Source organism: Canis lupus, chromosome 19 (assembly GCF_048164855.1).
Source record: "Canis lupus baileyi chromosome 19, mCanLup2.hap1, whole genome shotgun sequence".
Classification (NCBI taxonomy): Eukaryota; Metazoa; Chordata; class Mammalia; order Carnivora; family Canidae; genus Canis; species Canis lupus.
In genome coordinates, this window is record NC_132856.1 from 28,653,362 (window position 1) to 28,681,127 (window position 27,766).

At 42.0% G+C, this 27,766-nt stretch overlaps 1 protein-coding gene across 10 annotated transcripts in view; it reads left to right on the forward strand.

Moving 5' to 3' along the window:
* The window catches only part of PRICKLE2 (prickle planar cell polarity protein 2), a 321,790-nt gene that overhangs the window by 248,143 nt on the left and 45,881 nt on the right, over nt 1–27,766 (forward strand). For all 10 annotated transcript variants that reach the window (XM_072785517.1, XM_072785518.1, XM_072785519.1 and 7 more), the window contains 4 exons: nt 16,372–16,485; nt 19,651–19,788; nt 22,458–22,661; nt 25,732–25,918. In XM_072785517.1, coding sequence (XP_072641618.1) covers nt 16,372–16,485; nt 19,651–19,788; nt 22,458–22,661; nt 25,732–25,918 — 643 coding nt within the window. The remainder of the gene's footprint in view (nt 1–16,371; nt 16,486–19,650; nt 19,789–22,457; nt 22,662–25,731; nt 25,919–27,766) is intronic.

A 27,766-nucleotide genomic window follows, 5' to 3' on the forward strand; every position in this document is an offset into this window, starting at 1 on the left:
TTAACATTCAGCCATGCTGGATCCTTTGCCTCTGTTTAAGTACTCTGGGCTCCCTTCAACGTCAGGGTATTCTCCTGTCATGCATTTTAAACAAGTATCAGTGTTCCATCCTCCTCTTAACTGTGACATACAACTTATGTGATATATTTTTAGTACCATTTCTTAGATTACTTATAGAAGATTTTTTCCTCCCATCTTGAAAAGCCTGCATGGCAGTATGCTTTTCAGCCACCTCATTTGAGTTCATATTGCTCGAACATGAGTAAAACAATTTAAAACCAAAATTGTATTAATACTAGTAATTTTGAGATCATTTCATGTCTATTTTACATCTTTATTCCCTTTTCTTAGCATAGATAAGAACATATTTGGAAACTCCCCATTTTTACAGGTCTGCTTTCTTAAAAATGTATGAGTAAAATTGAGGCTTTGCTTTTCTTTTTCATACATTTTCTGCTGATTTCCAAAAAAGTTTTAGAGGAATGTTCAGTAAACTATAACAAGAGTAAAGAAGGCTATAGGCAACAAAGGAATATATTGTGATTATGACAGAGTACCAAGACTATGGGGTACTACTGCAAATATACAATATTGTTGGCTAAGCGCATAATGATATCTACTGTTTTTTTACTTGAGATGGTGATGACATGTGGATGAGCATTGTTTTATACTAGATTGTCAGTATGCTGAACAGTGCCTGCCAGAACTACCTATCTGGGCTGAGCCGAGCTGATATTGAGTTCTCTGTTCTTGCAATCAGTGGCTAACACTTTTGATTCTTCTCATGCCATTTCTAGAATAATAAAGAAACTGTCTTGAGTGAGGAAGAGATACTATATAATGGAAATTCTATGATCTGTGAAATGTTAAGTTAACGCCCTGAGGCTGGAAAGTCAGGAGAAATAACTTGCCCAATTATCAGTGGCGATTTATCACATGGGTCTTCTCTGTGAAAAGCTGAGTTCCCACATCCTCCCATTTGTTATAGATACTGATGGCTGGGGCCAGTGTCTCCTCTGGAATCCTTAATTGTCTTATTAAAAAGAGAAGGAATGTTGCTTATAAAAAGACTTAAATGTAAGTGTAGATATATTGTCTGACTCATTTTTTTTCCCCACTGATTTTCATCAGAATTTCAGAGAAGTAATGCTGAAGAAGAACATTTGGTCCCAACATGTAATAAAAATTACTCTCAAGTAGTCAAGTTCATAGAGACAGAAAAGACAATGACGGTTGTGCAGAGCCAGTGGAGGGGAGGGCTGTGGAAGGTGCAGGAAAAGTTCTGGAGATGTATGGCGGTGATGATTGCCCACCAATGTACTTAATGCCACTTAAACATGGTTAAAGTGGTAAGTTTTATATTATGTGTATTTTACCACAAAATAAATACATAAAATGATAGTAAACTAATAAGATTTAAAAATGTACCCTCAGCAATTGGAGCAATCATTTCAAGGACCACATGGTCTTTGTTGGGGATAAACTTGAACACATTATCTTCTCCTGCACAGACCTCAAAGAAAAAACTTCATCTAGCCTGAGTTAGTTCTTATGATTCTTACCACATAACATTCAAAGCATGCACATTACCAAATGGCTGTTGATTTCTACCTTCTTTGGAGTTCCATTTGGTCCATGTAGTTTTCATGATTAAGCAGCAACTCTAGCCTGTTCATTATTCAAGGCTTTAGCAGGAATCTCAAGCTTGAAGAATGAACTGTGACTGCATTGGCCATTTATTCATCAAATACTTAGAGCAAAGTGTAATCCTGTGACTAGTTTATAAGGACAGTGTAGTGAATTGGAAAGAGAATGAGCTTTGAAATCAGACCTAAATTGGAATCCTGAGTAAACCCCTTACTCCTGAACAGGTCAAGTAGATTAGAATCTAGTTGATTCTCATTATTCATGGAGTATTTGCAAATTCACCTATTCATCATCAAAATTTGTCACCCCCAAATCAATACACAGCACTTTTGCAGTTATTCCCAGACATGTGTAAAGGGGTGAAAAAATTGAGTCACCCAACATGTACGTTGCCAGTTGAGGTTGAATGAAGCAATGCTCTGCCTTTTGTCTCAGCTCTCATAAAATAAAGAAGCATGCTCTTTGTCGTCTATTTAGTGCTACATGTTTTGCACTTGGTGATTTCACTATTTAAGTTACATCTCAAGCTCAGTGCTGAAGTGTTGTCTAATGTTCCCAAAGGCAAGAAGCCTGTCAGATGCCTCATGGAGAATATATGTTTGATGGATAATAATAGATCTTCACTCAGCATGAGCTATAGTGCTGTCGACCATGAATTTAGTGTTAGTGAATCAACTACATATATGTAGTTAAAACAAGGTCATGGATTTATGACAAAATGTGACCACCGACAAAATGTGACCAGAGGCTGGCAGGAATTTCCCTTAGGAGCAGTGGTTTACTATTCACTACTTCAATGTTTGCTATTACTTTTCGAATATAACTACCATGAATAAAAAAAATTGACTATACTTTCCTTTCCAAAAGGTAGTATCTTATTCATATACCACTCGTCTTTCTCTACTATAGTGAGCATTAGGGCTATGCACAAATGATTGACTCCTTCCAGGCACTTGAAAATTACTCCTGTGCAAATTAGGCATGAGCATGTGACTTGCTTTAATCAATGAAATATACACAGAAGTTGGGTGTTTCACATCCACATAAAAGCATTTAATTGCCAGTGTTCAGCTCCAACCTCTGTTTTCTCTGCTGCCATGATTATGGAGACAGATATTAATATATAGCCTCGATTACCTGGATCTCAGCCTACTATATCAGAGATATAGTATAAGTGAGAAGTAACACTGTGGTATGGATAAGGCTTTCATATACAGAAGAGATAAAAAACTCCTATAGCTCAACAACAAAATTAAAAAACCACAATTAAAAAATAAGCAAAGAACTTGAATAGAGACTTTTTCCAAAGAAGATCAACAAATGACCAATAAACACTTGAAAAGATGCTTGACATCCTTATTCATTAGAGAAATGCAAATCAAAACCCCAATGAGATGCCATTTCACATCTACTAGGATGCCTATAATTTTTGAAAATGGGAGATTAAAAAATAATTTTAAAAATTTAAAAATTAAAATAAAATGGGAGATAACAAGTGTGGGTGAGGGACTTCTGGGTGGCTCAGTGATTGAGCATCTGCATTTGGCTCAGGTCATGATCCCGGGGTCCTAGAATCAAGTCCTGCGTCAGGCTCCCCACAGGGAGCCTACTTCTCCCTCCACCTATGTCTCTGCCTCTCTCTCTCTGTGTCTCTTGGTGATTTCACTATTTAAGTTACACTCAAGATTTATTTATAAATCTTATTTATTTAATAAATATTAAGTTACACTCAATATTTATTTATTTATTTATTTATGGAGACTAAATAAATAAAATCTTCAAAAAAAAAGTGTGGGTGAGGAAAGGAAGAAGTTGGAATCCTTGTACATGTACACTGGTGGTGGAAATGGCAAACACTGTGGAAAACAGTTTGAGGTCTTCAAAAAAATTAAACACATGATCTGACAACTCCACTCCTACGTGTATACCCAAACAACTAGAAGCAGATTCAAACAGATATTTGTACACGATACAAGTACACATTGAAGCATTATTCACAGTAGCCAAAAGGTGGAAACAACTCAAGTTTTACCAACAGATGAATGGGTAAACAAAATGTGGTATAGTCATGCAGTGGAATAGTATTCAGCCATAAAAAGGAAGGTGTTCTGGTAGATGCTATGAAATGAATGAACCTTGAAAAAATTATGCTAAGTTAAATAAGCTAGAAAAGAAAAATATTGTGTGATTGACCTTAGATGAAATATCTGCACTGGGTAAATTCATAGAGGCAGAAAGTAGATTAGAAGCTAGGGGAAGGGAGAAATAAGGAATTACTGCTTAATGTAAGGTAGAGAGTTTCTGTTTGGTATGATGAAAATATTTTTGTAAAAGATTATGGTGGTGGTTGTACAATATAGTGATTGTAATTAATGAATTGTGTACTTTAAAATGGGGGCACCTTGGTGGCTCGGTCAGTTAAGTGTCAGACTCTTGATCTCAGCCCAAGGCCTGATGTGAGTTCAAACTCTTATTTGGATTCCACACTTGGCAGGGAGCCTACTTAAAAATACCAACAACAGCAAACAAAACTAAAATAAAATAATTAAAATGGCAAATCTTATATATGCTTTACCACAATAAGAACATTTAAAATTTTTTTTAATTAAAAAATGACTGTGGTGCAAAGCCAGTGATATTTTGTTGTTTGTTACAGTGGCGTAATCTAGGTCATCAAAACCAAACCTTCCTTTCCATCTGTTTCTCCACAATAGCACAGTATAGGATATTCAGGGTTTTATGACCATATCTAACCTTGAAATCTAGGCCAAGGTATTACTTCACTGATCTTTTGGCCTCTCAGAGCAGGGGAGACTCAAATTCTTGCTATTGGATCCGTGATACATTTGAAACTTAATGGAGCGGTCAGTGGAACTCAGGCTGATGATAGCCATGGTGGTCAGAAATACTTATTCGGAACTATATATGGAGCCCCTTAGTTCTCATACTTTGTCATGGGTTCACAACCATCATTTAATGGGCAGAAATGAAACTGCCTTAAATGAACTGATTCCAAATAAAGATCACCAATATATGTATATATTTCTTTTGTGAGAGAGAGAGAGAGAGCACGTGCCTGCACACATGGTGAGTATATAGGGAAGAGGGGACTCATCCTCCCCTTGCAGGTCTCATCCCTGAGAACATGACTGAGCTGAAATCAAGAGCTCAATGCTTAAACAACTGAGCCACTCAGCACCCCAACCAACTTTTTTTTTTTTTTTAAGATTTTATTTACTTATTTGACAGCATGAGCCAGGAGGAGAGAGAGAAGCAGGCTCCCCACTCATACAAGTAAGACTGATGTGGGGCTCAATCCAAGGATGGCAGACATTTAATTGACTGAGCCACTCAGGCACCCTAACCAACTTTTAAAACCATGTTAAAATGGGTTTCCAACAGCATCCTGTAATCACCAATCTCTTATTTAAGGAAGAATTCTTACAGAATTATAGCTGTGTCCTTATGTATCACTTTGGGTAGTTAAAAAGTTGAATTTGTTGTAGAATTTCTCTTGTTGCTGCTTTCTAAATTTTCTTCAAAATGGTTTTACACAACATTGTGAATCTGTACTTTAGTAGAGGAGGAAAATGGGCTAATTATGTTGTATATGAAGTATAGAATCAGAAACAATAACAACACACAGGAAACATGCCATATAGGAAACTATATAGGAGTCCACCTAGGGAAGAGGTAACTCAGAACTCATATGTTTACTGGGACATAATTGCTACATATGCATCCAATGTCAGTGTCTCCTCATTTCTTACGAACAAAACCTGATTTTTTTCTGGACAGCAATTGTTTAACTAGGGGTTATATTTCCTAGCTTCTCCTGGAGCTTGGTATAGACAAATGGTTATAAATAGAAGTTGGATAGTACTTCTAGGAAATCTCTTTATTTTTTTTATTTTTTTTGAAAGATTTATTTATTTATTTATTTATTTATTTATGAGAGGGGGAGAGGCAGAGACACACAGGAGGAGGAAGAAGCAGGCTCCATGCCGGGACTCCAGGATAGTGCCCTGGGCCAAAGGCAGGCGCTAAACTGTGGAGCCACCCAGGGATCCCCTAGGAAATCTCTTTAAATGTTACGATCCAACTGGGAGATAGGTAATTTTCCCCTTGGCCTTCCCCATCTTCTTGCCTAGAATGTGAGTATGCTGTCTGGAACTCCAGCAGTCATTTGTGATTTGGAGAATAGATGCCACAAATAGTTAGGGTAGTGGTACAGAAAGCTAAAACCTAAATGCTTGATGGTTTTTACAGAATGCCATATTGGCCCTAGACCACTATACTTAGGTTGTTATTACTAGCTGTCCAGTTATAATGCAATACAATTCTAATCTCTACTGTATTTATTTTCAGTAATAATATTCACCTCACAATTATATATGGCCTTACGGTTAAGTGTATTTTCATTCTGTCATCAACCTTTAATCCTCACAACCCTGCAAGATGAGTACCTAGTCTTAGAAATGAAGACACTGAAGCCCAGAGAATTTAGATAACTTGGTCACAGTTGAAGCTTAGTATCTGTCATAGTGAAGAATCAAACCTTAAATATCAAATGCAGTTTCTCTCTTCTGTAGACAAATAGTAACATAGTTGAAGTTTGAGTGGATATCCCAGAAGTGGAGAATCTTTTCCTTTTTTTTTTTTAAAGTAAGAATCACTGACTTACTAGAACACCATTGGCCATTCCCAGGCTAGTTTTTAAAAAGTTGAGTTTATTTAAGGTTTCAGGTGGGGTTTTTGTTGTTGTTTTTCTATATTTTGTGGATACTGACCATATGTTCAACTCAAATCCTTTTTAACTTCAGAAGAGAAAATCAGACACCTGCCAGTACATTAATAACTATTTTTAAATGTTCTTGACTTCTGGATTATGCCCAGGGATTTAAGAAGGAAACAAGAAGAGAGCAAAGGAAAAGATGTATAAAGAAAGGGCAGAGTTTTTGGCATGTGGATGGAGGGAATATGGAAAGGATTAGCAGAGTGACCTGTAAATATTTTGAAGAATATATCAGGAAAGTAGATGACTTGGCACACTGTGCTCTTTGCCAGAACCATCAAAGAGAGAGCTAGAGCTGGAAGGGTTGTCTTCATGCCCTTTGAAGTAGTCTTTAGGTATTTACAGGCCTCCTAGTGTTTTTACCTTTTTAAAGAAAGTTTGCCAAAGAAACTGACAATATAAGTTTCTGACAGTGGTGTGCTGGAATTGACTGGCCTCACAAGATCCGGTTGATCAGTTTTCAGGAATTCAGTAAGCCAGTTGTTAAATTCAGCCATTTTTTAAACTTAACTTATATTAAAAATAAAGTAATAGATACTCAGAACTTATCCCTTCATAATTAATTTCCTATGTTTCATGGTTATCTGTGTTCTTGGGTTTATTTCATCTGTTATATCCATGTGGTAGAAATACCATATATAATGGATACGACTCGGCATCTCTTCTCGGGCCCACATCCAATGATGTCACATAGGTAGCTAGAAGTCATCCACAGTGGATTGTTTCCACCATGGAAATTGGTTGACAGATGTACCAATTTAGGCATTTGATTTATTGTTCTTTAAAACTTTGTAGTATTTTTGTCTGCCTTGGATGGCTCTTGCATTATTTTAATCTTGCATCATGGTGACTTTCGTACTTGTCTTATACACCGTACTCAAATACAACCTCCTTCATCCAGGGGTCATTTGTATGTGTATCCTCTCCCCACAAGGACTGAACTGTTCCTTGCATATAGGAGACTGTCTTGTCAGTCTGCTCAGGTGCCATAATAGAATACCACAGACTGGGTGGTTTCAACAGCACATTTTATTCCTTCACAGTCCTAGATGCAAGAAGTCCAAGATCTAGGTCCCGGAAGGACTGGTTTCTGGTAAGACCTCTCTTGGGCTGCAGGCGACTGCCCTCTGTGTGTCTTCACATGGCTTTTTCTCTGTGCATGTGCACTCCTGGTGTCTCCTCCTCTTCTTATAAGGACATCAGTTCGTTCTGAGTCCAGCCCCACCCTTCTGACCTCATTTAAATGTAATCCTCTTTAAAGGCTCTGTCTCCAAATACAATCACTTTGGGGGTTAGGGCTTCAATGTGTGAACAGGCGGGCACAATTCAATCCACAACACAGGCATTTATGACTTATGAATTTGATTGCTTCAAAGCTAAGAAATAGAGCCTTTGCTGTGTGTCTGCCTCTGCACTAGTTGCATTATACCATTTGAGCCTCATGGCAATACATTAAGGTGAGTATTATTGTCCCCATTTTACAGATGAGACGCTGACTTTATAAGAGATAGAGTAACTTGCCCAACTATGTACAGATGGTGAGTGTTCAATCCGGTATTCAGACCCAAACAATGTGATTCCAGAGTCCAAACACTTAACCACTATAGGAAACTACCATCCTGCTTTTTCCATACATATGTATGTGTATATTTTGTCTAAAGGCAATATTGAAACTGTTACCAAAAAAAAGTAAGCAACTGTTGAAGAATTTTTAGCAGGGCATGTATGCAAATGTGTAGACGTTCTGCAAAGAATGTTTTGGTAAAATTGGGGTAGGGGAGTCTTTATGTAATTGTAGTTTGAAGGGTAAGTGTTTAAACTCCAAGTTCTTTCATTTTGGGACCTCTTCCTTTTTCAAAAGATTTTATTTATTTATTCATGAGAGACACAGCAAGAGAGAAAGAGAAATAAAATAGGCAGAGACCTATTATTTTAGACAGGTAAAATAACTGCCAGGTAATGCTCCAAAATAAATGGAAAGTATTTTCTAACTAAACATTGAAGTTTAATATTCTAATATTCTAAATTTAAAAAACATTTAACTTAAAAGGTTTGGAAAGAGTGAGTGTGTGGAGCTAACAGGCATACAGGCAGAACAACTCATGTGATTTGCAAGTACAGGAGCTACTTAGAACATAATGTGATTATTTTCCTTAATTTGAATAAAGTTGACTCAACTTAAATTCTCTAGCTTCAAAAACACATGGGTGTTGTTTTGGCCCCTTCCTTTTATAGAAACAGTCCCTTTGGGACACTTCGGTGACTCAGTGGTTGAGCATCTGCCTTTGACTCAGGCATGATTCCAGGGTCCTGGGATCGAGTCCCACATCATATTCCCCATAGGGAGTCTGCTTCTCCCTCTGCCTATGTCTCTGCCTGTCTCTCTGTGTCTCTCAGGAATAAATAAATAAAATCTTAAAAAAAAAAAAAAGAAAGGAAAGAAACAGTCTCTTGTCAGGTATTCCATTCATCTTTCTAGCTGCTCCTCTATCCCCCTACACCAGGAACCTTCAGTGACAAAGTAGGTGCTTTGATGGGATGAAAGGGAAGCTCTGTGAGTTTGACTCTGGTTCCTCCAGAAACCTCACTTCTCTTGCTCCATGTATCTGTCCAAATCCTTTGATAAACCAAAGAGGCAGTAAGGTGAGATTTGAACACAGCATGCATTCACTCAGCAAACGTGTGTTGAGCACCTGCTAGGTATGATACTCATCTGGAGCTATATAGTGAATAAAATACCAGGTAATCACATTCTAGAGGGGAGAGAGAGATAATGAATTAGTACATTATGCATCAGCCAGTGGTAAATTCTTTGAAGAAAAGCAGATTGTTTACCAGTTTCAATGCTACTGACATTTTGAGTCGGACTATTCTTTACTGTAGAAATTATCTTATACATCATAGAAAATTTAGCAGCATCCCCATCCTCAACCAAACATGTGTGCTATACGCCAGTAGCACACATGTTTGCACATATACATGCACTCACCCCAGTTGTGACTATCAAAAATGTCTCCAGACATTCCTAAATAACCCCCGCGGGTCAACATTAGACCCATTTGAGAAGCACTGGTCTCGAGAGTAAGAGGTGAAGGTAGCTGATTTATTAAGGTAGGCCTCTCTGATAGGGAAGACCTCTCTGATGAGGTGTCCTTTGGGCAAAGACTGGAGAAAGTGAGGATGGGCATCATGTAAGTATGTGGGGAGAAGAATGTGCCTGGCAAAGAGAATGGCTAGTACAAAGGCCCTGAGGTAAGAGGAACAGCAAGGAGGCTATTGGGAGTAGAACTGAACCACAGGAATATCGTAAGTAATACAATCAGCCAAGGGTTAAGGAGGCATGATCCTGATCTTTCACTAAAGACTTTGCGTTTGGATCAGAGGGGAATGGGAAGTCATGAAAGGTTTTGAGAAGTGACATGACTTGGTTAATATTCAAATAGAGTTGTTCTTGCTGCTGAATAGAGTATCACCTTCAGGGGAACAAAAGGTGAAAGCTGGGATCCAGAAGCAGTCATGGCAATAACCAGTCATGGCTAAATGGTCCTAGAGATGTGTGGAAAAATGACTGGATTCTGAGTATGTTTTAAACCTATGTCCACATGATTTAATGTTGAATCAGACATTGGGTAAAAGAAAAAAAAAAAAAAGCCCTCTGAAATATTCTTTGAAAATACCCCATATGAGCTTTTATTTCTGATTTTTTCATCCTAATCCTATGGGAGCTAAAGCATGATGGAGGCATTGTTTAGGCATTAGGTATTAGACTGCTGTTATTTTCCTACATTACTTCCTGAGTAAACCAATTAAAATTATAATGTGGGTCTCCAGGAGAAAAGGAAAGAAGCCAAACTTGGTACAATTTTACCTCTTAGATGCCACTTAACACCACTTTTCTCCTCTTGCTTGGGTAATGAAATTCTGGCAAGTGGGGACACAGTGAACAAATGGGCCCTTAAAAGCAGCCTATCACCACTTGCTTATAGCTGTAATGCTCCCCAATTGTTCTCAAGGTCTCCATTTTGGAACTAGTGTGCACTTTTCATAAAAACCACCACGTGCCACAAATTCAGGCAGCATATTTCCCTTTTTTATAGTACCTGCCTTCTGAGACCTCAGGCATATTCTAGATATTGCCTTCCTGAATTGAGGTAGATTAACTGAGATTCCAAGCTTCTCAAACTGCAGGAGAGGGAGAGTGTGAAATAAAGGTCCAATCTTCTAGTTAGTTTCTGGGTTAAGAGGGCTTTTAGAAAGCCTTTCAAATGTGTCATCCCACATCAGAGATTACACTTCAGGAGTTTTTACTTTCACCTTATGGAGTCATGTTTGCCTTCCTCTTAAACCAGTGTTTTTCCTGGTGTGGTGTGAGGTATTTATTAAAAATATAGAATTCTGGGCTTTTTTTCAGACTGAGAAGAATGAAAAAGGAGATAATACTTATTGAAGACATCCAATGATTCTGCAGTGTGTTAACATTTGAAAACCATTGCTGTATCATTTAGGAATTGCATTCAGTTCCTAGTAACTGAGACTGTAAATAAAGAAATCATTTATTTCTCTCATTGGTAAAAGAAGTTCAGAGATAGACAGTCCAGAGCTGGTATGGTGCTACATGTTATAATAAAGAACTTCATGGTACAAGATGGCTGCTGAAGCTCCAGCCATTGTTTTTATATTCCAGACAGGAAACAGTAAGAAGGGGAATGGGAAAAAAAACAAAACCAAACCAAACAAAAAAACAGCCTTTGCCAACTGCTCAGCCTCCTTTAAAAGAACTCTCCCAGGAGTCACATGGTGTGTGTCATTGGCCAAAATTTATTTGCATGGCCACTCATAGCTACTAGGGAGGTATAAACATATTATTCTAAGCTGGGCACACTGATGCTGTAAGTAGGATTTTGGTATTCTTATTAAGGAAGGAAAGGAAAATAGATGAGTGTAGGCAGCCACATCTGCCATAACTCCCTTACACCATCATTGCATGGTATTGTGTGGAAAGACAGTTCCATTTGGAGTACCTCATTTTTTTTTTTTTACCTACTGCCAGTTCCTTTCGGACCATATGTTGGTTATTTTCTGAAGAACACCAAAGGAAAACGTGTTCATCATTTATGTGGTCAGTCATAATACTGGGAATCTACTATATCTGGTTTTTAGTTCCTTTTCATCCATCTGCCAGTCTCTTTCTCTCTTGATAAAGAAGGCCAAGAATCCACGAAAAACAAAGGAGAGGCTGAGGAAGCCAAGTCCAAAAACGGCTCTCCCACATTTTAGCTGTGTGATGCTCAGTCTAATGAGTACCATGTACCAAACTCCAGTGTATGGGGAGGGTTCATGAGATACTGTATATAAAAACACTTCTGGCATAAGAGCTGCTCAGTAAATAAATACATTCATTGATTCCTTCCTTCATGTAGAGGGTGAAGGACATTGAACCTGAGATCAAGAAAGTAGAACTCTTTTGTTGGGTTCCCACTCTGAAGAAAACAGGGATGCTTTTGATATGGAAAATGTTCCACCCAGTAATACTTTGCCCTTAGGACTTATCCTTGCCACAGTTGGTGGAATCCGCCTTCTTAGGCATACATGTAGGTGTGGCAAGAGACCCTTGCAAAATTGAGTGAGATCCAACAAGTTCCTTCCCCTTTTCTAGGCCTCCTGGGTCTCCTAGAGAGCATAGGCATACCATCATTTACCCGGCAACCTCACAGGGTTGGCTGTGGAGGGACAGTAGTTGGATGACTCTAAAGCCCTCAAAATATGCTCCCTGGACCACCAGCAGGGGCATCCCATGAGAAGGCGTTACAAATTCGAACCATCGGGCCCTACCGCATGCAGTCCTGCGGAATTAGAAATGTGTCTTAATAAGCCCTCCACGTGTTCTGATGCAAGCTAAAATTTGAGAACCACTGCTCTCAATTAAGCACTTCACACTTTTTTTTTTAATTAGCACACTTTTCTCTCCGACAGGGAGTCATTTGACTCCCCAGGCAGAAATGCTGTCAAATGTGCAGTTCCTTCTAACAAACCCAGTCTTTCAAACTGGGTGAGGCCTTGCTTTGTAGATTTTATTTGCACACTGACTAAAGTTCTTAAAATCCATGTGACACAGACTGAAGTTCTTGCCAAACCTCGCTGTGGAGAGTGACACCATAAATAAAGGCCTTCAGCTATCTCATTTTCCTGAGCCAGTTGATTGTGTTCAAAATGCTTTTGTTTGGGGGAAATGGACCTCATACAGCTCGACCCAAGGCAGTATCACAGGGCACTTCTACCTGAGTAATGAGTAAATAGAACAAAGTTTCTAGCATATTCCATAGTTCTGCTTTTGGAGAATGATATTCGTTATACACAGGAAGAAAAAGTTAATACCGTACCAGGTAATAGGCCGGTAATGGTCATCATTGACAAAATTCTATTGGATTTGATTATTTGCTTGTGAAAATTAATAAGAGAAACATGGCTGGATGAAAATGAGCAATCTGCAGGATTTTCAGGGGTGGTGCCAAATTTAATTTCCGTAGTGCCAGAAAGTATACTAAATATTTTTCCCTTACCGTTGGTTTGCTGACTGTTTGTTTTGGGCTACACAGTAGTTTTATTTTGGAGAACGCCAGAGGAATTTTACATGCAGCAGTTCTGTGTTTAGCCAGAGCCAGACTGGGAATTCAAAAGGGGAATTTCCCCATCGTTCCCATCCCTTTGCTCAAGGAAGAGCTTGGACTCCTCAAGGAGGAGGGAAGACAGGAGGAGACACAGAAACCAAGGGGTGGAAGGACCAATGCAAGTGGTGAAGAACCAACTCATTCCCCTTCCTCAGAGCAAGCTGGATCACCAACCACATGACACGGGGATGATTTGGGAGGTTGTTAGTTAATCCCAGGTGATTTGGTTTAATAATGGTGCATTTCACTAGGTAAGTTTTTAAGTCATCCACCATACTGTGGACTGCCTCCTGAGGAGTTATTTTTAGTACATTCTATATTCAAGAAATTATGGAATGCTGGTAGTAGAAAGGACATGTTTTCTGCGGCATTGATCATTAGGCTTGAGTTATAAAAGGCAACACAAGATGACCCAGGCAGGAAGGATGGAGTTATGTTCTTGAAGAGTAGCCACTGCCTCTGTTGACATAAGAATTCTAAGTCTTTAGGACGGACTTCAGCGTGCCAGGGTATTTATTTAGCTCACCGTCCCTGGAGGTCTCCAGTTACAGTTGCCTCTGCTTTCACCCAGTCCTGACATGTTGGGACTCCTTTATCGCCAGTCTCAAAACAGGGTGGGACTTCTACAATCCACTCAGCAGGTGCGGACCTTGCCCGAGATGGGGTAAGCAGGGGCCTTCTCTGGCAACTTCAAAACTGAGCCAAGTGAGTCAGTCTAGGATGGACACAACGTGAAGTTGTGTAAGTTCAGGTGCTAAGGGAAACCTTAAGCTCTGAGAAGCTAAGGAACAGGTCTGCAGAGGAAGAAGATTAGGGCAGAGATGAGAGGACACTGGGCATAGAGATATAAGAATCCCTTACCAGTCACCTTCCAGCAGCAGGTCCCATTTCCTCATGAGGCCCCACTGTACTGCTGGGTTTCTCAAGAGAACGCCCACATCTTTATAAGAATCTGCCTTTTTTTCCCCCTCTAAAATCAAACTAGCTTAAATAACTTTTTTTTTTCCTTGCCGCCTTCTTTCTCAGACAAAGGCTGTTGGGGGCCTCCAGGCTTGGTCTCACTCTGCAACCTAACAGTATTTCTCTATTTCTCAAAATGGTGGGGAGGCCAGGAAAATCTGGATTGTTCCCTTGGGAGCATGCAGGCCAGATAATAGACTCACTGCTATGTGTTCATGGTTTTGATTGTCATTGAGGGCCAAGTGCTTAGACTTCACTCTGATTTAATTGCCACAGTCCTGTGATGAGGATTCTGAGAGGTTATGGAACTCGCTCAGGAACACAGAGATGGGAAGTGACAGATGGGAAGTCAAGAATTGGGGTTCAGGAGGAGCTGGCCAAGCTGCAGAGGAGACAAGGAAGATTCCAACCAGGCTCAGCTGTGGCTGGTATCAGCAAAGGCTTGGCTCAAAGTGCTGAGTCACTGGGACTCTCAGGGATGCCTGTGCTCTGGGCAGTGAAGAGGGATGTGTGAGTCATGTGGGGCAACGCAGGGGAGGGTCCATCGTGTTCAAATTGGAGTCTTCTATCAAGCATCTGCGGTGATTTCTCTTCTTATTAGCATCTGTCCCTGAGGTTCTGTCAGTGGAGTGGGTGTTGTGAGAAGGACAAAGGGACATTGCCCCGAGGCTTTGCTACAAGCCGTCTCTCAGCTTGGAAGGTGAGGCCCATTCCCCAAGACACAGGCCTCTGCTTTCTGCCTGCACTTACCTGCTATTGTGTATACGATGCACGGATTCCTCTGAGTACAAAATGGTGGGTCAGTCTCTGATGGGTCCATGGCCAGCATCTAATCAATCCCAAACGAACTCGGGATCTGGGCTTTCATTTCTTCTGGGAGAGAGTGCTGGTAACCTGTGGGCTGCTTTCAAAACCCGGAGCCCTTCCTTCCCATCCCAGAATGTGGCTTCCTGCCAGGTGCCTCTAGGGAGGGGTTGAGGGCCCTGTCTTGAGAAAGCCAGCTAGTCTAAGACAAGCAGTCTGTTTATGGTTGCCTCTGGGCTTTGCCTAAGACAGTAATATGCACACGATGGTGAATGGTTACAGTCATTTGTTACGAAAATAAAGGTGGCTTTCACATTGTTTTAAGGCCTTGTCATTGCAAAGCGTTTCCCTCCCCTCCCCTTTTAAAAGTTATGATTTAGTTTCTGGAGATCAGAGTAGACCAAGCTTTTGTAGCTCTGTGCTCCAGCATACCCAAAACATGTCCAGGGCTTCCTAAACTCAAGGGAATTAGACCAAGTTTGTGGAGTGGAACAAATTTGATGAATTTAGAGCCACAAGTCTTCTGTCTTCTGTGTCTTGTTGAATGAATGCCTTGTTTCGCAAGAGCTGGTCATGATGCTAAGAGATAGCTGAAAAGAATTTTCCATGATGTCATCTGAGCTTGTGGGATTTGTGTGTGTGTGTGTGTGTGTGTGTGTGTGTGTGCGCGCGCATGCGCGCGCACCTCTCCTGGATAATAGCATACCTTCTGTTTTGGCCAGTTTTTCCTGACCCTAGTTTTGCATACAGCCGGATAGTAGAATGTCTATTTTCTCTTCTCAGGCAAAATTAGTTGCTTTCCCAAATCTTTGTTAGAGTTGAATGAACCCCAGAAAGTGTGAGAATATATCCTAACAGCTGTCAATGGGAGCATTCTAGAATGTGCAAAACTACATTGATGGCAAGTTTTAATTACATGCTCGGTATCCCAGATGTGGTGACTCTCTCTTCTGACAGATGTGAAATGCTACCTGCCCTTCCAAAGTGCTCAAAACCTAGAGGGCTTTTAACGTAGGTGGAGGCTGAGGGACCCAGCAGCTCACCGAGTGCCAAAGCCTGGCTCTGACCCCAGTGCGAGGCAGGCACTGACACATCCCTTTGGCTAGGGAGGCACGGTGCGTGCCTGCATGCCAGAGACACAGACAAAATGGTAAAGTTGCTCGCTCTCTCTGGGGGGGAGCCTGCCGACAAAGCCCTACCCTTGGGTCCACCCACCTATTTGCTGAATTCTCTTTTTCTAGGAGAGTTTGCTGGCTTTGTTTTTTCCCTTACAAGAGGGGGAAAGCCCCGGGATATGGGTGATTTGCCCCACTCTTTATTCAAAAATGAATTTGGCTGCTTGTAGTGAGAAATGCATATGCCCTTGAGCTTCAGAAGGGTGGAAACAGCGGGGAAGTACACTGTGTCCTGCTGCCGGAATCGTCTTCCTAGGGGGGCTGGGAATGGGCAAGTGATTTGACGAATGGGCAAACAATCCATGTGCTTTCTATCCTTCAGGTTCACCAGTACTACAGCTGTCTTCCAGAAGAGAAGGTTCCTTATGTCAACAGTCCTGGAGAGAAGCTACGGATCAAGCAGCTACTACATCAGCTGCCGCCACATGACAATGAGGTAAGGGGCTAGTGGGACTTTATGAAACCATTTCTTCGAAGGTTCTGTGAATTGTTACCTACTTCAAAATCAGAATGCTGCAGTCAGTGAGATCTCTCAAGAAAAACTCTGGCCATTCATTTTAGACTTTTGCTTCCTTAATTAGAGATAAAAGAAACTGCCCAACACTTTCTGGAGAGTGTTACTGAAAAGCAGATCTCATTATGGACTGGATTCACCTCTATGCCTGGCACTACTAGCTGTTCTGGGGTATCCAGGGAGCACTAAAAGTTAAAAGCTCAAGCCCAGGTTTTTCCCTAGTTGAAGAAGAACGTGCTGGTGGCTGGAGTCCCTTAACTGATTGCAATTCCCTGGGCCAGTTCAAGCCCTGCAAAAACGGTGGGATTCTCTGGAATTCTCAGCATTGTTTCATTGTTAAGTAAGTGTGTAAGTTTTCCACGTTATGCTGAAGTAGAAATCACATGTCCAAATTTACAGCTCTGAATGTCTGTGTTTTTGTCGTTTAAAGGCCAACTTTGGGGACGCCTGGCCGGCTCAGTGGTTGAGTGTTTGCCTTCGGCTCAGGGGGTGATCCCAGAGTCCTGGGATCGAGTCCCACGTCGGGCTCCCTGCATGGAGCCTGCTTCTCCCTCTGCCTGTGTCTCTGCCTCTCTCTCTCTCTCTCTCTCTCTCTCATGAATAAATAAAATATTTAAAAAATAAATAAATAAAATAAAAAATAAAGGCCAACTTTGCAGGGTCACCATTTGTGGAAGGATGGCTTACAGGCTGTCCTTTTTTCCTGAACCTAGATAAAAGGCACTATAATAAGTAGGCATTTCTTATCTTTGAAGTCAAATTGCTCATGAAGGGAAATCCATGAATACATTTTTAAAAGATCATCCAGCTTGAGGGACCTAGGTTTTAAACTAGAAATTAATTTTTAAGTATCTGTCTTTTAAAATTAGTCCTCCTCTAGAATTCAATTGTCCACTTAACCGATTGCATTTTAAACAATTTTAAATTGAAAGGAGAAATAAACCCCTTTAGAGAGCCTGGACCCAGCTTTCTACCCACTGCTCCCACCCACAAGCTGGGCTCTCTGGGGAAATGAGTAGGTGCTATTTTAGTCTTTATCTTCCCATATTCAGATCAAAAGGGATAATTCAAAAGCTTCAAAGATAAATTTGAGTAAGTGAAGCAAAAGCTTTACTAAAACTAAAGCAAGTCCCTAGAAAGAGAACCACAATTTCCTGTCGCCCATTTCTGACTTCATAAAACAAATACAAACAATGTTTTCTCCTTTAAAGCTGAGAGCAAGCACTGTAACCCGATGCTCAGCTAACTAATTTGGAAGTGAAAATGCGGGTTTTTACAAGCAAGAGGGGAGTGCCTTTCTTTAAAAGCACATCCATAAAATGTCAGTGGTGTAACCATATATTCTGGGCTAGTCAGGTCACAGTGGTGCTCGCAGGGACATCCACACAAGAACTTTCTTTTAACACTTTTTTACTTGATAGAGCAAGGTGATCTGTTCTCTGCTTTTAATGACTTATTCTATTTACAGTTAAATGTGGTTTTATGAAAAGAGACCATTCAAACTCCTTCTTCCTGTTGGTGAGAATTCCTTACATGTGACCCAATGGGCAGATTTTGCCCACTTGACATGGCCCTTTTGAGGACAAAGAGTGATTCTAAAGTCAATATCTAATCATTTGCTCTTTCACCCAGATGAAACAACTGAGACACAGACAGCTGCACTGCTTTTCCAGCTAGGATGCAATGCAACAGTCTTGGTCCAAAAGTTTCCCACTAACTGTCATACAACCATCTGAACATTTCACCTAACTTTCCGCAGTTCAGATTATTCAAAAGTAGACAGAAAGTGGGACTAGATCCACGTTTCCCAAAGTGTGGCAGACACAGAACTTTGAGTGGTACCTAGACATGGCCATAAGTGAAAGTGAGCCAAGTAATGAGAGAATCACCCCCTTTTAAATTGAGCACTGGGTGTTATTCTATATGTTGGCAAATTGAACACCAATAAAAAAATAAATTTATGAAAAATAAATAAATAAATTGTGCTTCATTCTTTGAGGATTGAGTGGTTGAATAAGCCCCGGGGCGGGGGGGGGGGTTGGATTTCAGTTTGGGCTAGCAGTTTTCTGACACCAGTCTCCACTTTTCAGTAACCACATTAAGAATCTCCATTTCAGGATCTCCCTTGAACAGAAGTAGCTAAAATCTAACAACATGATTTTGTTCTCACACTGTTTCGCTTTATGGTCACGTTCTGGGTTTTGTAGGTGATACTGACTTTTAATTTATAGTCATAATATACTTTCTTTTTAGTAAATGTATTCAGGTTTTAAAAAGTGAGACCAATTTAAAGACAGTAATAAGTAAATAATAGTGTAAGACTACGGTAGACTTTCCGTGGTATGTGTTAATAAGAGGAGAGACTGGGAAATGCTGGATTTGAGTGTCTATAGTGTCCCTCCCTTAACTCTGTGAGTTTTTGTGTTGAACAAGAAGGAAAAGATCTTACGAAAGTTGATGGATTAGCCAGTGGGCAGCCCTTCCCTCCTGCACACAGATAAACATGCAGGGACTTCTGGGAAACAGCACGCATACCTCTGGACCAACCCCTCCACCTCAAGACTTTGGTTCCCCATTTTCCCAAAATGAGGTAGGAGGACAGGAACTCTGAGCCCTCTGACAGCTGTTCTGGCTCGCTGGCCTGGAGCCATCCTTTGGTGTCAAGGATCACTGACATGGACACATGGAGGTGAATATATTAGGACCCCACAATCCATTTGAAGATCCACATCATTTTTAAAGTAGGAAAAAGCCCCAGATCTTGACTAGCACCAGAGCTGCCCTACATGATGTGGATCTTAATGGGATAGTAGAGCAGGGCAGTAAGGATGAGGGACAATTACAGAATCTTTAGCCTTCTCGTGACTTGGGCTCTGGACTTGGGAGCCTTTGGTAAGTTCTTTTGGCCATCAGCCATCTCAGGTAGAGACTCACTTTGACCAGCCCCGAGCCTGCTGGTGGGACAGTGCAGGGCAGTGCTGTAAAACTGAATAGGAGCATGCTTAAGGAGAAAACTCTGGCATGGGCTTCAGAAATCCCACGGAGCAAGGGCAACATCTTCCGTGACTCACCTCTGTGTCTATTCAGGTTCGATATTGCAACTCCCTGGATGAAGAAGAGAAGAGGGAGCTAAAGCTCTTCAGCAACCAGAGAAAACGCGAAAACTTGGGTCGAGGGAATGTCAGGCCCTTCCCAGTCACGATGACAGGGGCTATCTGTGAACAGGTGAGAATGGATTCCAGGGAAGGGGGAGGGATGGCTCTGGCATCCTCTTACGCATTCGTTCATTCAATAGGTGTTGTAGTGAGTGCCTACTATGGGCCGGGCACAGTTCTAGCTCTTGGGGATACATTGGTGAACAAAAGATTTGAAGGCTCATTTTACCCTTTTAAGGGTAGTGAGATCCTACCTGAGGGGAGTGGGTGCCATTCGGTGGCCCTCTTTGGAGATTTCAGAGGGATGGGATGAGAAGGTTCAGGTGGGTGGAATGGAGAAGCTACTTAACAGGGCAGCCACAGCACCAGAGAGTTGGCAGTGGAGTCTTCACTCTCAATACTCACCCTTGAGATGCAAGTGGTCAGCAGTTAAGATGTGAGATTTGGGGGAAAAGAGAAAAGGAGAGGGGCTCCTGGGTAGCTCAGTGGGTTGGACAGCTGATTCTTGGTTTCAGCTCAGGTCGTGATCTTAGGGTCTTGGGATGGAGCCCTGCATCTGGCTCTATGCTCAGCAGGAGTGTGCTTGAGGATTCTTCCTCCTTTTCCCTTTGCCATACCTCCCTCCTTCCCCACCCAAATAAACAAATAGATAAATCTTTGAAAAATATGAGGCACCTGGGTGATCTAGTCAGTTAAGCATCCAACCCTTGGTTTCAGATCAGATCATGATCTCGGGTTGTGAGATCAAGCCCTATGTCAGGCTCCCTGCTCAGTGTGGAATCTGCTTGAGTTCCTCTCTCCCTCCGCCACTGTCCCTCTTCCCAGCACACTCTCTTCTTTCTAAAATAAAGAAACAAACCTTTAAAGAAATGCTAATAGCAGTTTTTAAAATAAAGATATAAGATTCAGTGTCCTTACATCAGGAATTCTAACACTCTGAGATGGGTCTCCTGGGACCAGCCCAGCTCGACTCTCCTAAGGAAAAAGGAAGGTTGGGCATCACTTCATGAGCAGGTATCAAAAGTCGTGTAGAATAGTGACAAGAGCACCGAGGCAGTAAAGTTTAACTCCTGTTTCTGCCAGATGACCTTGACCATGTTATTTTCCCTCCATTTTGTCATCTGCAAAATGCAGGTGATAAATGTCTACATCATGGAACTAAGGTGAGGATTATATGGGATCCTGTATTGTTAAAGGAACTAAGCAAGGAGGCCATTACACTGAGGTAGGTGTCTCTGATATCTTCATAGCTACTTAAGCAAACCAAAACCAAGCCAAAGGCAATGTCTTAGTATTGAGAAAAATGACAATACAAATGACAATACAAACAATGTCTCCCTTAAGACAATAGGCAACCAGCCTTTCTCAAATAAGGCAACTGCTTAAGCTACAGCCAGTTAAATAATGTCCCTGCTTTGCATCCCCATCTTCTGTAAGAACCTCTCTGCTCACTCCAGATAGGTAGAGCCCTCCTTACCAAGTAAACTCTTGCAAATTTTAATATGCCTCAGTTTACGTTTTAGCGCTGTACATATCCCAGGTCTACTAATGGTCTAAAAGGCAAGGGTAGTACTTTCTGTAACAGTGTCTTTCTTCTGTCTGGTCACTACCACAGATGAGCTCCCCGAGACTGTTGCATGAGACCTTTACTTCATTTCCTGTGAAATGTTTAATCCCACATGATGGCCATGACATGGGAAAGGTTTGGAAGTATCTTTTCTACACTGCAGACATTGTCCCCAGAGCCAGCCACTCACACAGGGCCAAGGAACTAGACCCTCGGCCCCTGAAGGTCAAGGCCAATGCCATGGTCAGCAGAGAGCCTTTCCCTGGACCTCCCAGCTCACACTTTACTCCTCCCTCCAAGGCCCAACCTCAGCCATAACATGGGATATCAGAGATACCGCCTTGTACCTTTTTGGAACAGAAGCCAGAAGATAGGAGAGGTGGGAGGAAGAAGTCCTTCCCCTAGTGTGGCCTTAGACCTGGTGCTTTTGCAGTCAAGACTAGGTAAACAGGGATGCTTGGGTGGCTCAGCGGTTGAGCATCTGCCTTCGGTTCAGGTCGCGATCCCAGGGTCCTGGGATGGAGTCCTACGTTGGGCTCCCCACAGGGAGCCTGCTTCTCCCTCTGCCTATGTCTCTGCCTCTCTGTCTCTCCTGAATAAATAAACATCTTTAAAAAAATAAATAAATAAATAAATAAAAAGACTAGATAAATAGACGTTAGATAAAACAGATTGAAAGCATGCCTAAAAGGCTTTGGAGAAATCATTAAAGTACTTTTATGAACCCACTCCCTGCTCCACTCCCTGTCCCCCTCTTGTACCCCCACCCCCACCCCTGAAACCTACTGCTTGTGGCATTCAACTTGGCTGTGCCTCCGAATGGAGTTGGGAGCTCCTAGGAGATACAGACACCTTCTCCACTTGTCAGCTTGCCTCCGGCTGCAGAGCTCCTGTGTGTCATTGTGCCAAAGGAGCTTTTCTTTCTTTCCCAACTTGTCATGCCTGATTTTCCCAGTCACTTCATCTTGGTCTTATTCGCAAGGAAGGGGTGTGGGAAGGAGGGCAAGCAAACCCTGCACGGCCACGTGCATAAAGCAGGTGGCATGGTGACTAGCTTGAGAATAAGAGTGCAGTAACCCGCTCTTGGGGGGCTGTGGGGGTCTTAGAGCCTTTGCGCGTGGCCCTGAGAGAAGGGACCGGCGTGCGGACTGACGTGTCTGTTTGCCTTGCAGTGCGGAGGCCAGATTAACGGCGGGGACATCGCTGTGTTTGCGTCGCGCGCCGGCCACGGTGTTTGCTGGCACCCACCGTGCTTCATATGCACTGTCTGCAACGAGCTGCTGGTGGACTTGATCTACTTCTACCAAGATGGGAAGATATACTGTGGCAGGCACCACGCCGAGTGCCTGAAGCCGCGCTGCGCAGCCTGCGACGAGGTCAGAGCACACTGCATGGGGCTCCCAGCAAGGCCCATCGCCCCTCGCTTCTGCCAGAGGCAACACTTGGTCCTGTGCTGTCTTTGCTGCCCAGAAGAAAACCATAGGCCACTCCACCTTCTTATATTAGAGCCTTGCAAGAGAAGCCCCACCCATCCCCGGTTGCTAGCATGTCCAAAAGTCCCAGTGTCCTGGGCATCCAGGTAGGAAGGCAGTTTCTGTAGCTGAGGAGAGTCTCTGGCACTGGGGCAGTTACAAACTCTCAAAGCAGCTTGAGATTTCAGCCCGAGTCCCAGAGAGTAATCAATCATTGATAACTGTGGGGCACTTAAGTCTTAAAATAGTTCCGAATCCTAAGCTTCAATAGGACAAACCTGGTTTGAGAAGAGAGACATTTGGTGGCACTATTTAGTGTTCCCATAATTTACAAGCGTTCTGATGGGGATTGAGGAGGCAGGTGCATACTCCCTGGTCTGAGAGGTACTTGAATTTGCGACTCCAGGTCAGACAGTAGACTAGAACATAAAGCCTGTGCCTGGTGTTTCTCCCACCAGGGGCACATCCAGATATGATCTGTAAGCTGCAAGTACAGAAAACCTGCTTTGGCTTCAAAAGTTTGGAGCTTATATTTCTATAAAAAAATCTTTTTTTTCAAGTTTGGAGGAGAAAGGAGAGTATTCTAAACCTGACCACTTTTATGGGAATAATTTAGGAAAGATCTTGGATAGGGGTTTACTCCTGCACAGAATAGAGTTCTGATTGTCTGCCCCTGCCTCTGCAAACAGCAGTATGGGCTTCTGGAAGCAGGACTCCCCCTTTTCATCCATAGCCCACTCCTGCCTGCCTTGGAGGGGTTCCCTCTTCTAGGAAGAAGTTGAGCAGCCTTAAGGAATCTGTATTCTAATGCTAATGGTGGTGTTTCTAGAGAGACCCTCTAGATGGGTATTTGGGAAAATGAATTCAGGTCCACCTGAATTCAGGTGGCCACTTTACCTTCACGCCTCAGTTTCTACTTCTGGAAAGGAGGGCTCCTCATGCTTTATGTTATCTAATGGCAGATAGAGCATGATGATTGAAGTGTTTTGAAATTTTTGTTTATTGAGACGTAATTCACCTAGCATAAGGCCCACTTTTGTTAGGTGTCTCCAATTTGGTGGATTTTAGTATATTCACAGTTTTGCATCTCTCACTGCTGTCTAATCCCAGGACATTTTCATTACCCCAAAAGAAACTTTGTATCTATTTACAGTCATTTCCCTTCTCCCCCTTCCTGGCAGCCACTAATCTCTTCTCTGCATGTTTTCAAATATTCTGGACATTTTACATAAGTGGAATCAGACAACGTGTGATCTTTTGTGTCTGACCGCTTTCATTTAGCCTAAGGTTTTCAGAGTTAATATGTCATAGTGTATCAATACGTTATTCTTTCCAAAGGCTGAATAATATTAAGTTGTGCGTATAGATCCCATTTGGTTGAGCCATTTGTCAGGTGAGAGACATTTAAAGTTCTTTCCACTTTTTGAGTATTATGATCAGTGCTGCTATGAACATTCATATGCAGGTTTTTGCATGGACTTATATTTTTAGTTTTCTTGAGTTTATCTGTAGGAGGTGAATTGTTGGGTCATGTGGCATTTCTGTGTTTAACTTTTGAGGCAATGCAGACTTTCTTTCAGAGAAGCTATACCATTTTATATTCCCACTCTCACTGAAGAAGTTTCCAGTTTCTCCACATCCTCCTCAATACTGTACTTTTCATTGTAGTCATCTTAGTGGGTGCAAAGTGACATCACATTGTGGTTTTGATATGTATGTCCTAATGAGTAATAACATTGAGTATCTTTTCATGTGTTTGTTGGCTTTTTGTGTATCTTCTGTTTTGGAGAATGGTGTATTCAAATCCTTTGCCTGTTTTGTTTTTTTTTTTAATTGGGTGATTTTTCTTTTTATTGTGGGGCTACTAGTATATTCTGGATATTAGCTCCTTATCTGATACATGCTTTGCAACTTTTTCCTCCCACTTTGTGGTTACATTTTCACTTTCTTGATGTCTTTTGAAGTTTTAATTCTGATGAAGTCTAATTTATCTGTTTTTTTTTTTTCTTTCGTTGCTCACATTTGTGGTGTCTTAGCTAAGAAATCATTGCTTAATCCAGGTCCTGAAGATTTATATTTGTGTTTTCTTTTAAGCACTTTATAGTATTTGGCTCTTTAGGTCTCTGATCTCTTTTGAATTAATTTTTGTGTACAGCTCGGATTCGTTCTTTTGCATGTGGTTATCCAGCTGTCCCAGCCACATTTGTTGAAAAGACTGTTGTTTCCCCATTGAATGTCCTTGGCATCTTTGTTGATAATCAGTTGGCCATAAATGTTTGGGTTTGTTTCTGGACTTTCAGTTCTCTTCTATTGATCTATACGTCTGTTTTTATACCAGGACCACACTGCCCTGATTACTATAGTTTGTAGTAAGCTTTGAAGTCTGTGCTTTGAAATTTTAAAGACTATATTAGAGGTCAAAAACACAAGTGCTTCTGAGGGCAAGGCAGGTTTTGTACATGAAGGTGACTCATTTTAAGACAACAGTGAGTGTTGAAAAATATGACCAAATTGGAGAACTCACCACTCATCTGGAAGCAGCAGCAATCCTTCTCAACTACTGTGTTTTCGACAAAGAAACCAGGATTCAAGGTGTTAATATGACATTTCCTATTTTTAAAAAGATTGTGCATCAGCCAAGTAAAACATGTATGTGTTTCCAAAGTGCCCATGAGCTGTCAGTTTCTGGTCTTGCTTTATCTTCTTCAGGGTAGATTATTTCTTTTGTTAAAATGTAGTTCAATTAATATCTGGCCGGGCCAAAAACTGAGGTTAATTGTGCTTGGGGCAAATCATAATATGTAAACGGATATAGATCTGGAATACTCATAGAAATAGAGATTTTTGTTAATAATTGGTGGGAAGGACCTGCTTTCCTATCCTTCTAGTTTGGGGCCCCTATAGCTGTTTTCTTTTTGAGTGCGTTCTCAGGGCTGGGTCTTAAACACTCATCATTTGGCTTCCCCATCTCCAGATCATCTTTGCAGATGAATGCACAGAAGCCGAGGGACGCCACTGGCACATGAAACACTTCTGCTGCTTTGAGTGCGAGACCGTGCTTGGTGGCCAGCGCTACATCATGAAAGAGGGAAGGCCCTACTGTTGTCACTGCTTCGAGTCCTTGTATGCAGAATACTGCGACACCTGTGCCCAACACATAGGTGAGGCAGCGCTTGGTGCTTGACTCAGTCCAACTTAGTGTCTGATATAGTTAGAAGCCCTTTGGCCAACTCATACTGGCTGAAGCCAACAGGGGAATTTCTTGGCTCCTGTTACTGGAAAGGCCAAGGAGTATTCTTGCTTCAGGTAGGGATGGCTCAAGGGTTTAGACAAAGTCTGAGGGTTTTTTGTGTCAGCTCTGCTTGCCTTCTATTTCCATTGCTAAAAAGGAAGCTGTCTTCACATGCTGGCTAAGAGGACTCCCCACTTATACATAATCTTAGCACTCACATTCTCAAAAGGAATGGGGCCATGTCTGTTCTGGTATCTAAATCAGTTCCTTCCAGTAGGAATCTTATCATCCCTGGTTTGGTCATGTCTTGCATCCTGGAAAAAAGAGAATAGGGTATTTTGGTTGGTCTGCCGGCATCATAACCCTCACCTCCCACCCCGAAATAGGGTTATGTGATATACAGCCCCACTACTGAGTGGACAAGGAGAGGTCTCAGAAGGAAACTATGAGGGAAAATATAAGCAGATGTCTTCCACATCTTGGAAAACTTGAGGATCAGTGGAGGGAGGAACCAAAATAGCCCTCTTGGTAGGAAGAGGTAGTCAAGAAAACCAAATGGTTTCTGGCAAGCATGTCTTTAAAAAAAAAACAGCAAAAGCTGACCCAGCCAAATACAAAGCAAGAGAACCTGAAATAGCTTATAAGCTCTCAACTCCCCAAATAAGCAGCAGATCTGAGATGGTGGAAATCATTTCCCTTTTACAAATAACCGATTTGTTCAACCCTTCAGTGCTATTCCAAATCATGCTGCATCTGTGGCTTCTTCATTCAACTTGCCTGTTCTGGCACCTTGAGAATGAGCCACCCTTTAAAAAGGAAAAGAAAGAGTTGGCAGGGGATGAACGTCTGTGAGACCAGCAGCCTGCTCTTTGCTATGGCTTGTGTTCTTCCAAGAAATCTGCTCAGAAGCTGCCAGCTTCTTACCTCTAGAGGGAAGATGGGGAGATAATCAGTCTGGGAGCCCATTTTGCCCCACTTCAAAGATTTTATCAGGAACAGAAAGAGGTGACTTTGTCTCCTTGCTTCATCAGAAGTGATATTAATCAAATGAAAACCTGGCTAGTAATGTGGAGAGCTTTGTGAGCCGATGAAAATCACAGCTTTATGGACTAGGCACCTACTATGTGTTCAGTGGTCGTTTGTCATTGGGAAGTCTGTCCCACAGACTCCGGCCTGCTTCTGCGAGGTCTTTCTGAGCTGGGATCCCCACGGGCCCGGAGTTCACCATTGCTATGCAGCAGTATTATCCAGCAGTATTCCCTGCTGGGGGCCTGGGTGATGTGCAGATCCACTTTCCTCTGAAGGCCTCACTCTCTCACCGCCTGATACCTCAACCAAGGGCCCAGCAGCTTTCATTTCTCACAAGATTGAAACAGTGAAACAGACCTGCTCTGATGGTAAGAGTTAGGAGACAGGGAGATGATGTGGACAGGTGGCTGGCCATGTGAGGAAGGACAGGATGGGCTGTGTCAGGGGAGAGCAGTGAAGCTTTCAGACCCAGTGCTGCTCACCCTGGATTCTGGTCTGCCAGCAGGTGCCGAGCGCACAGATAGTTAACCTGCAGCCATGACACCTCCTTCTCACTGGTGTTGCTGTTTCTTCTGTTCCTTTCCATTGAGGCTTAAAAGCCTCTCCAGAAACCACCACTTAGAATTTTTGCTCACCAACTTGGAAGAGAGAAAATATGTCTGTCACCACAGCATGCCTCCCTCAGAAGGCCCCTCTGTTTTCTTCTCTTTCTCCTTCTAGCTATTCGAGACTTTGATTGGCGTTCCCT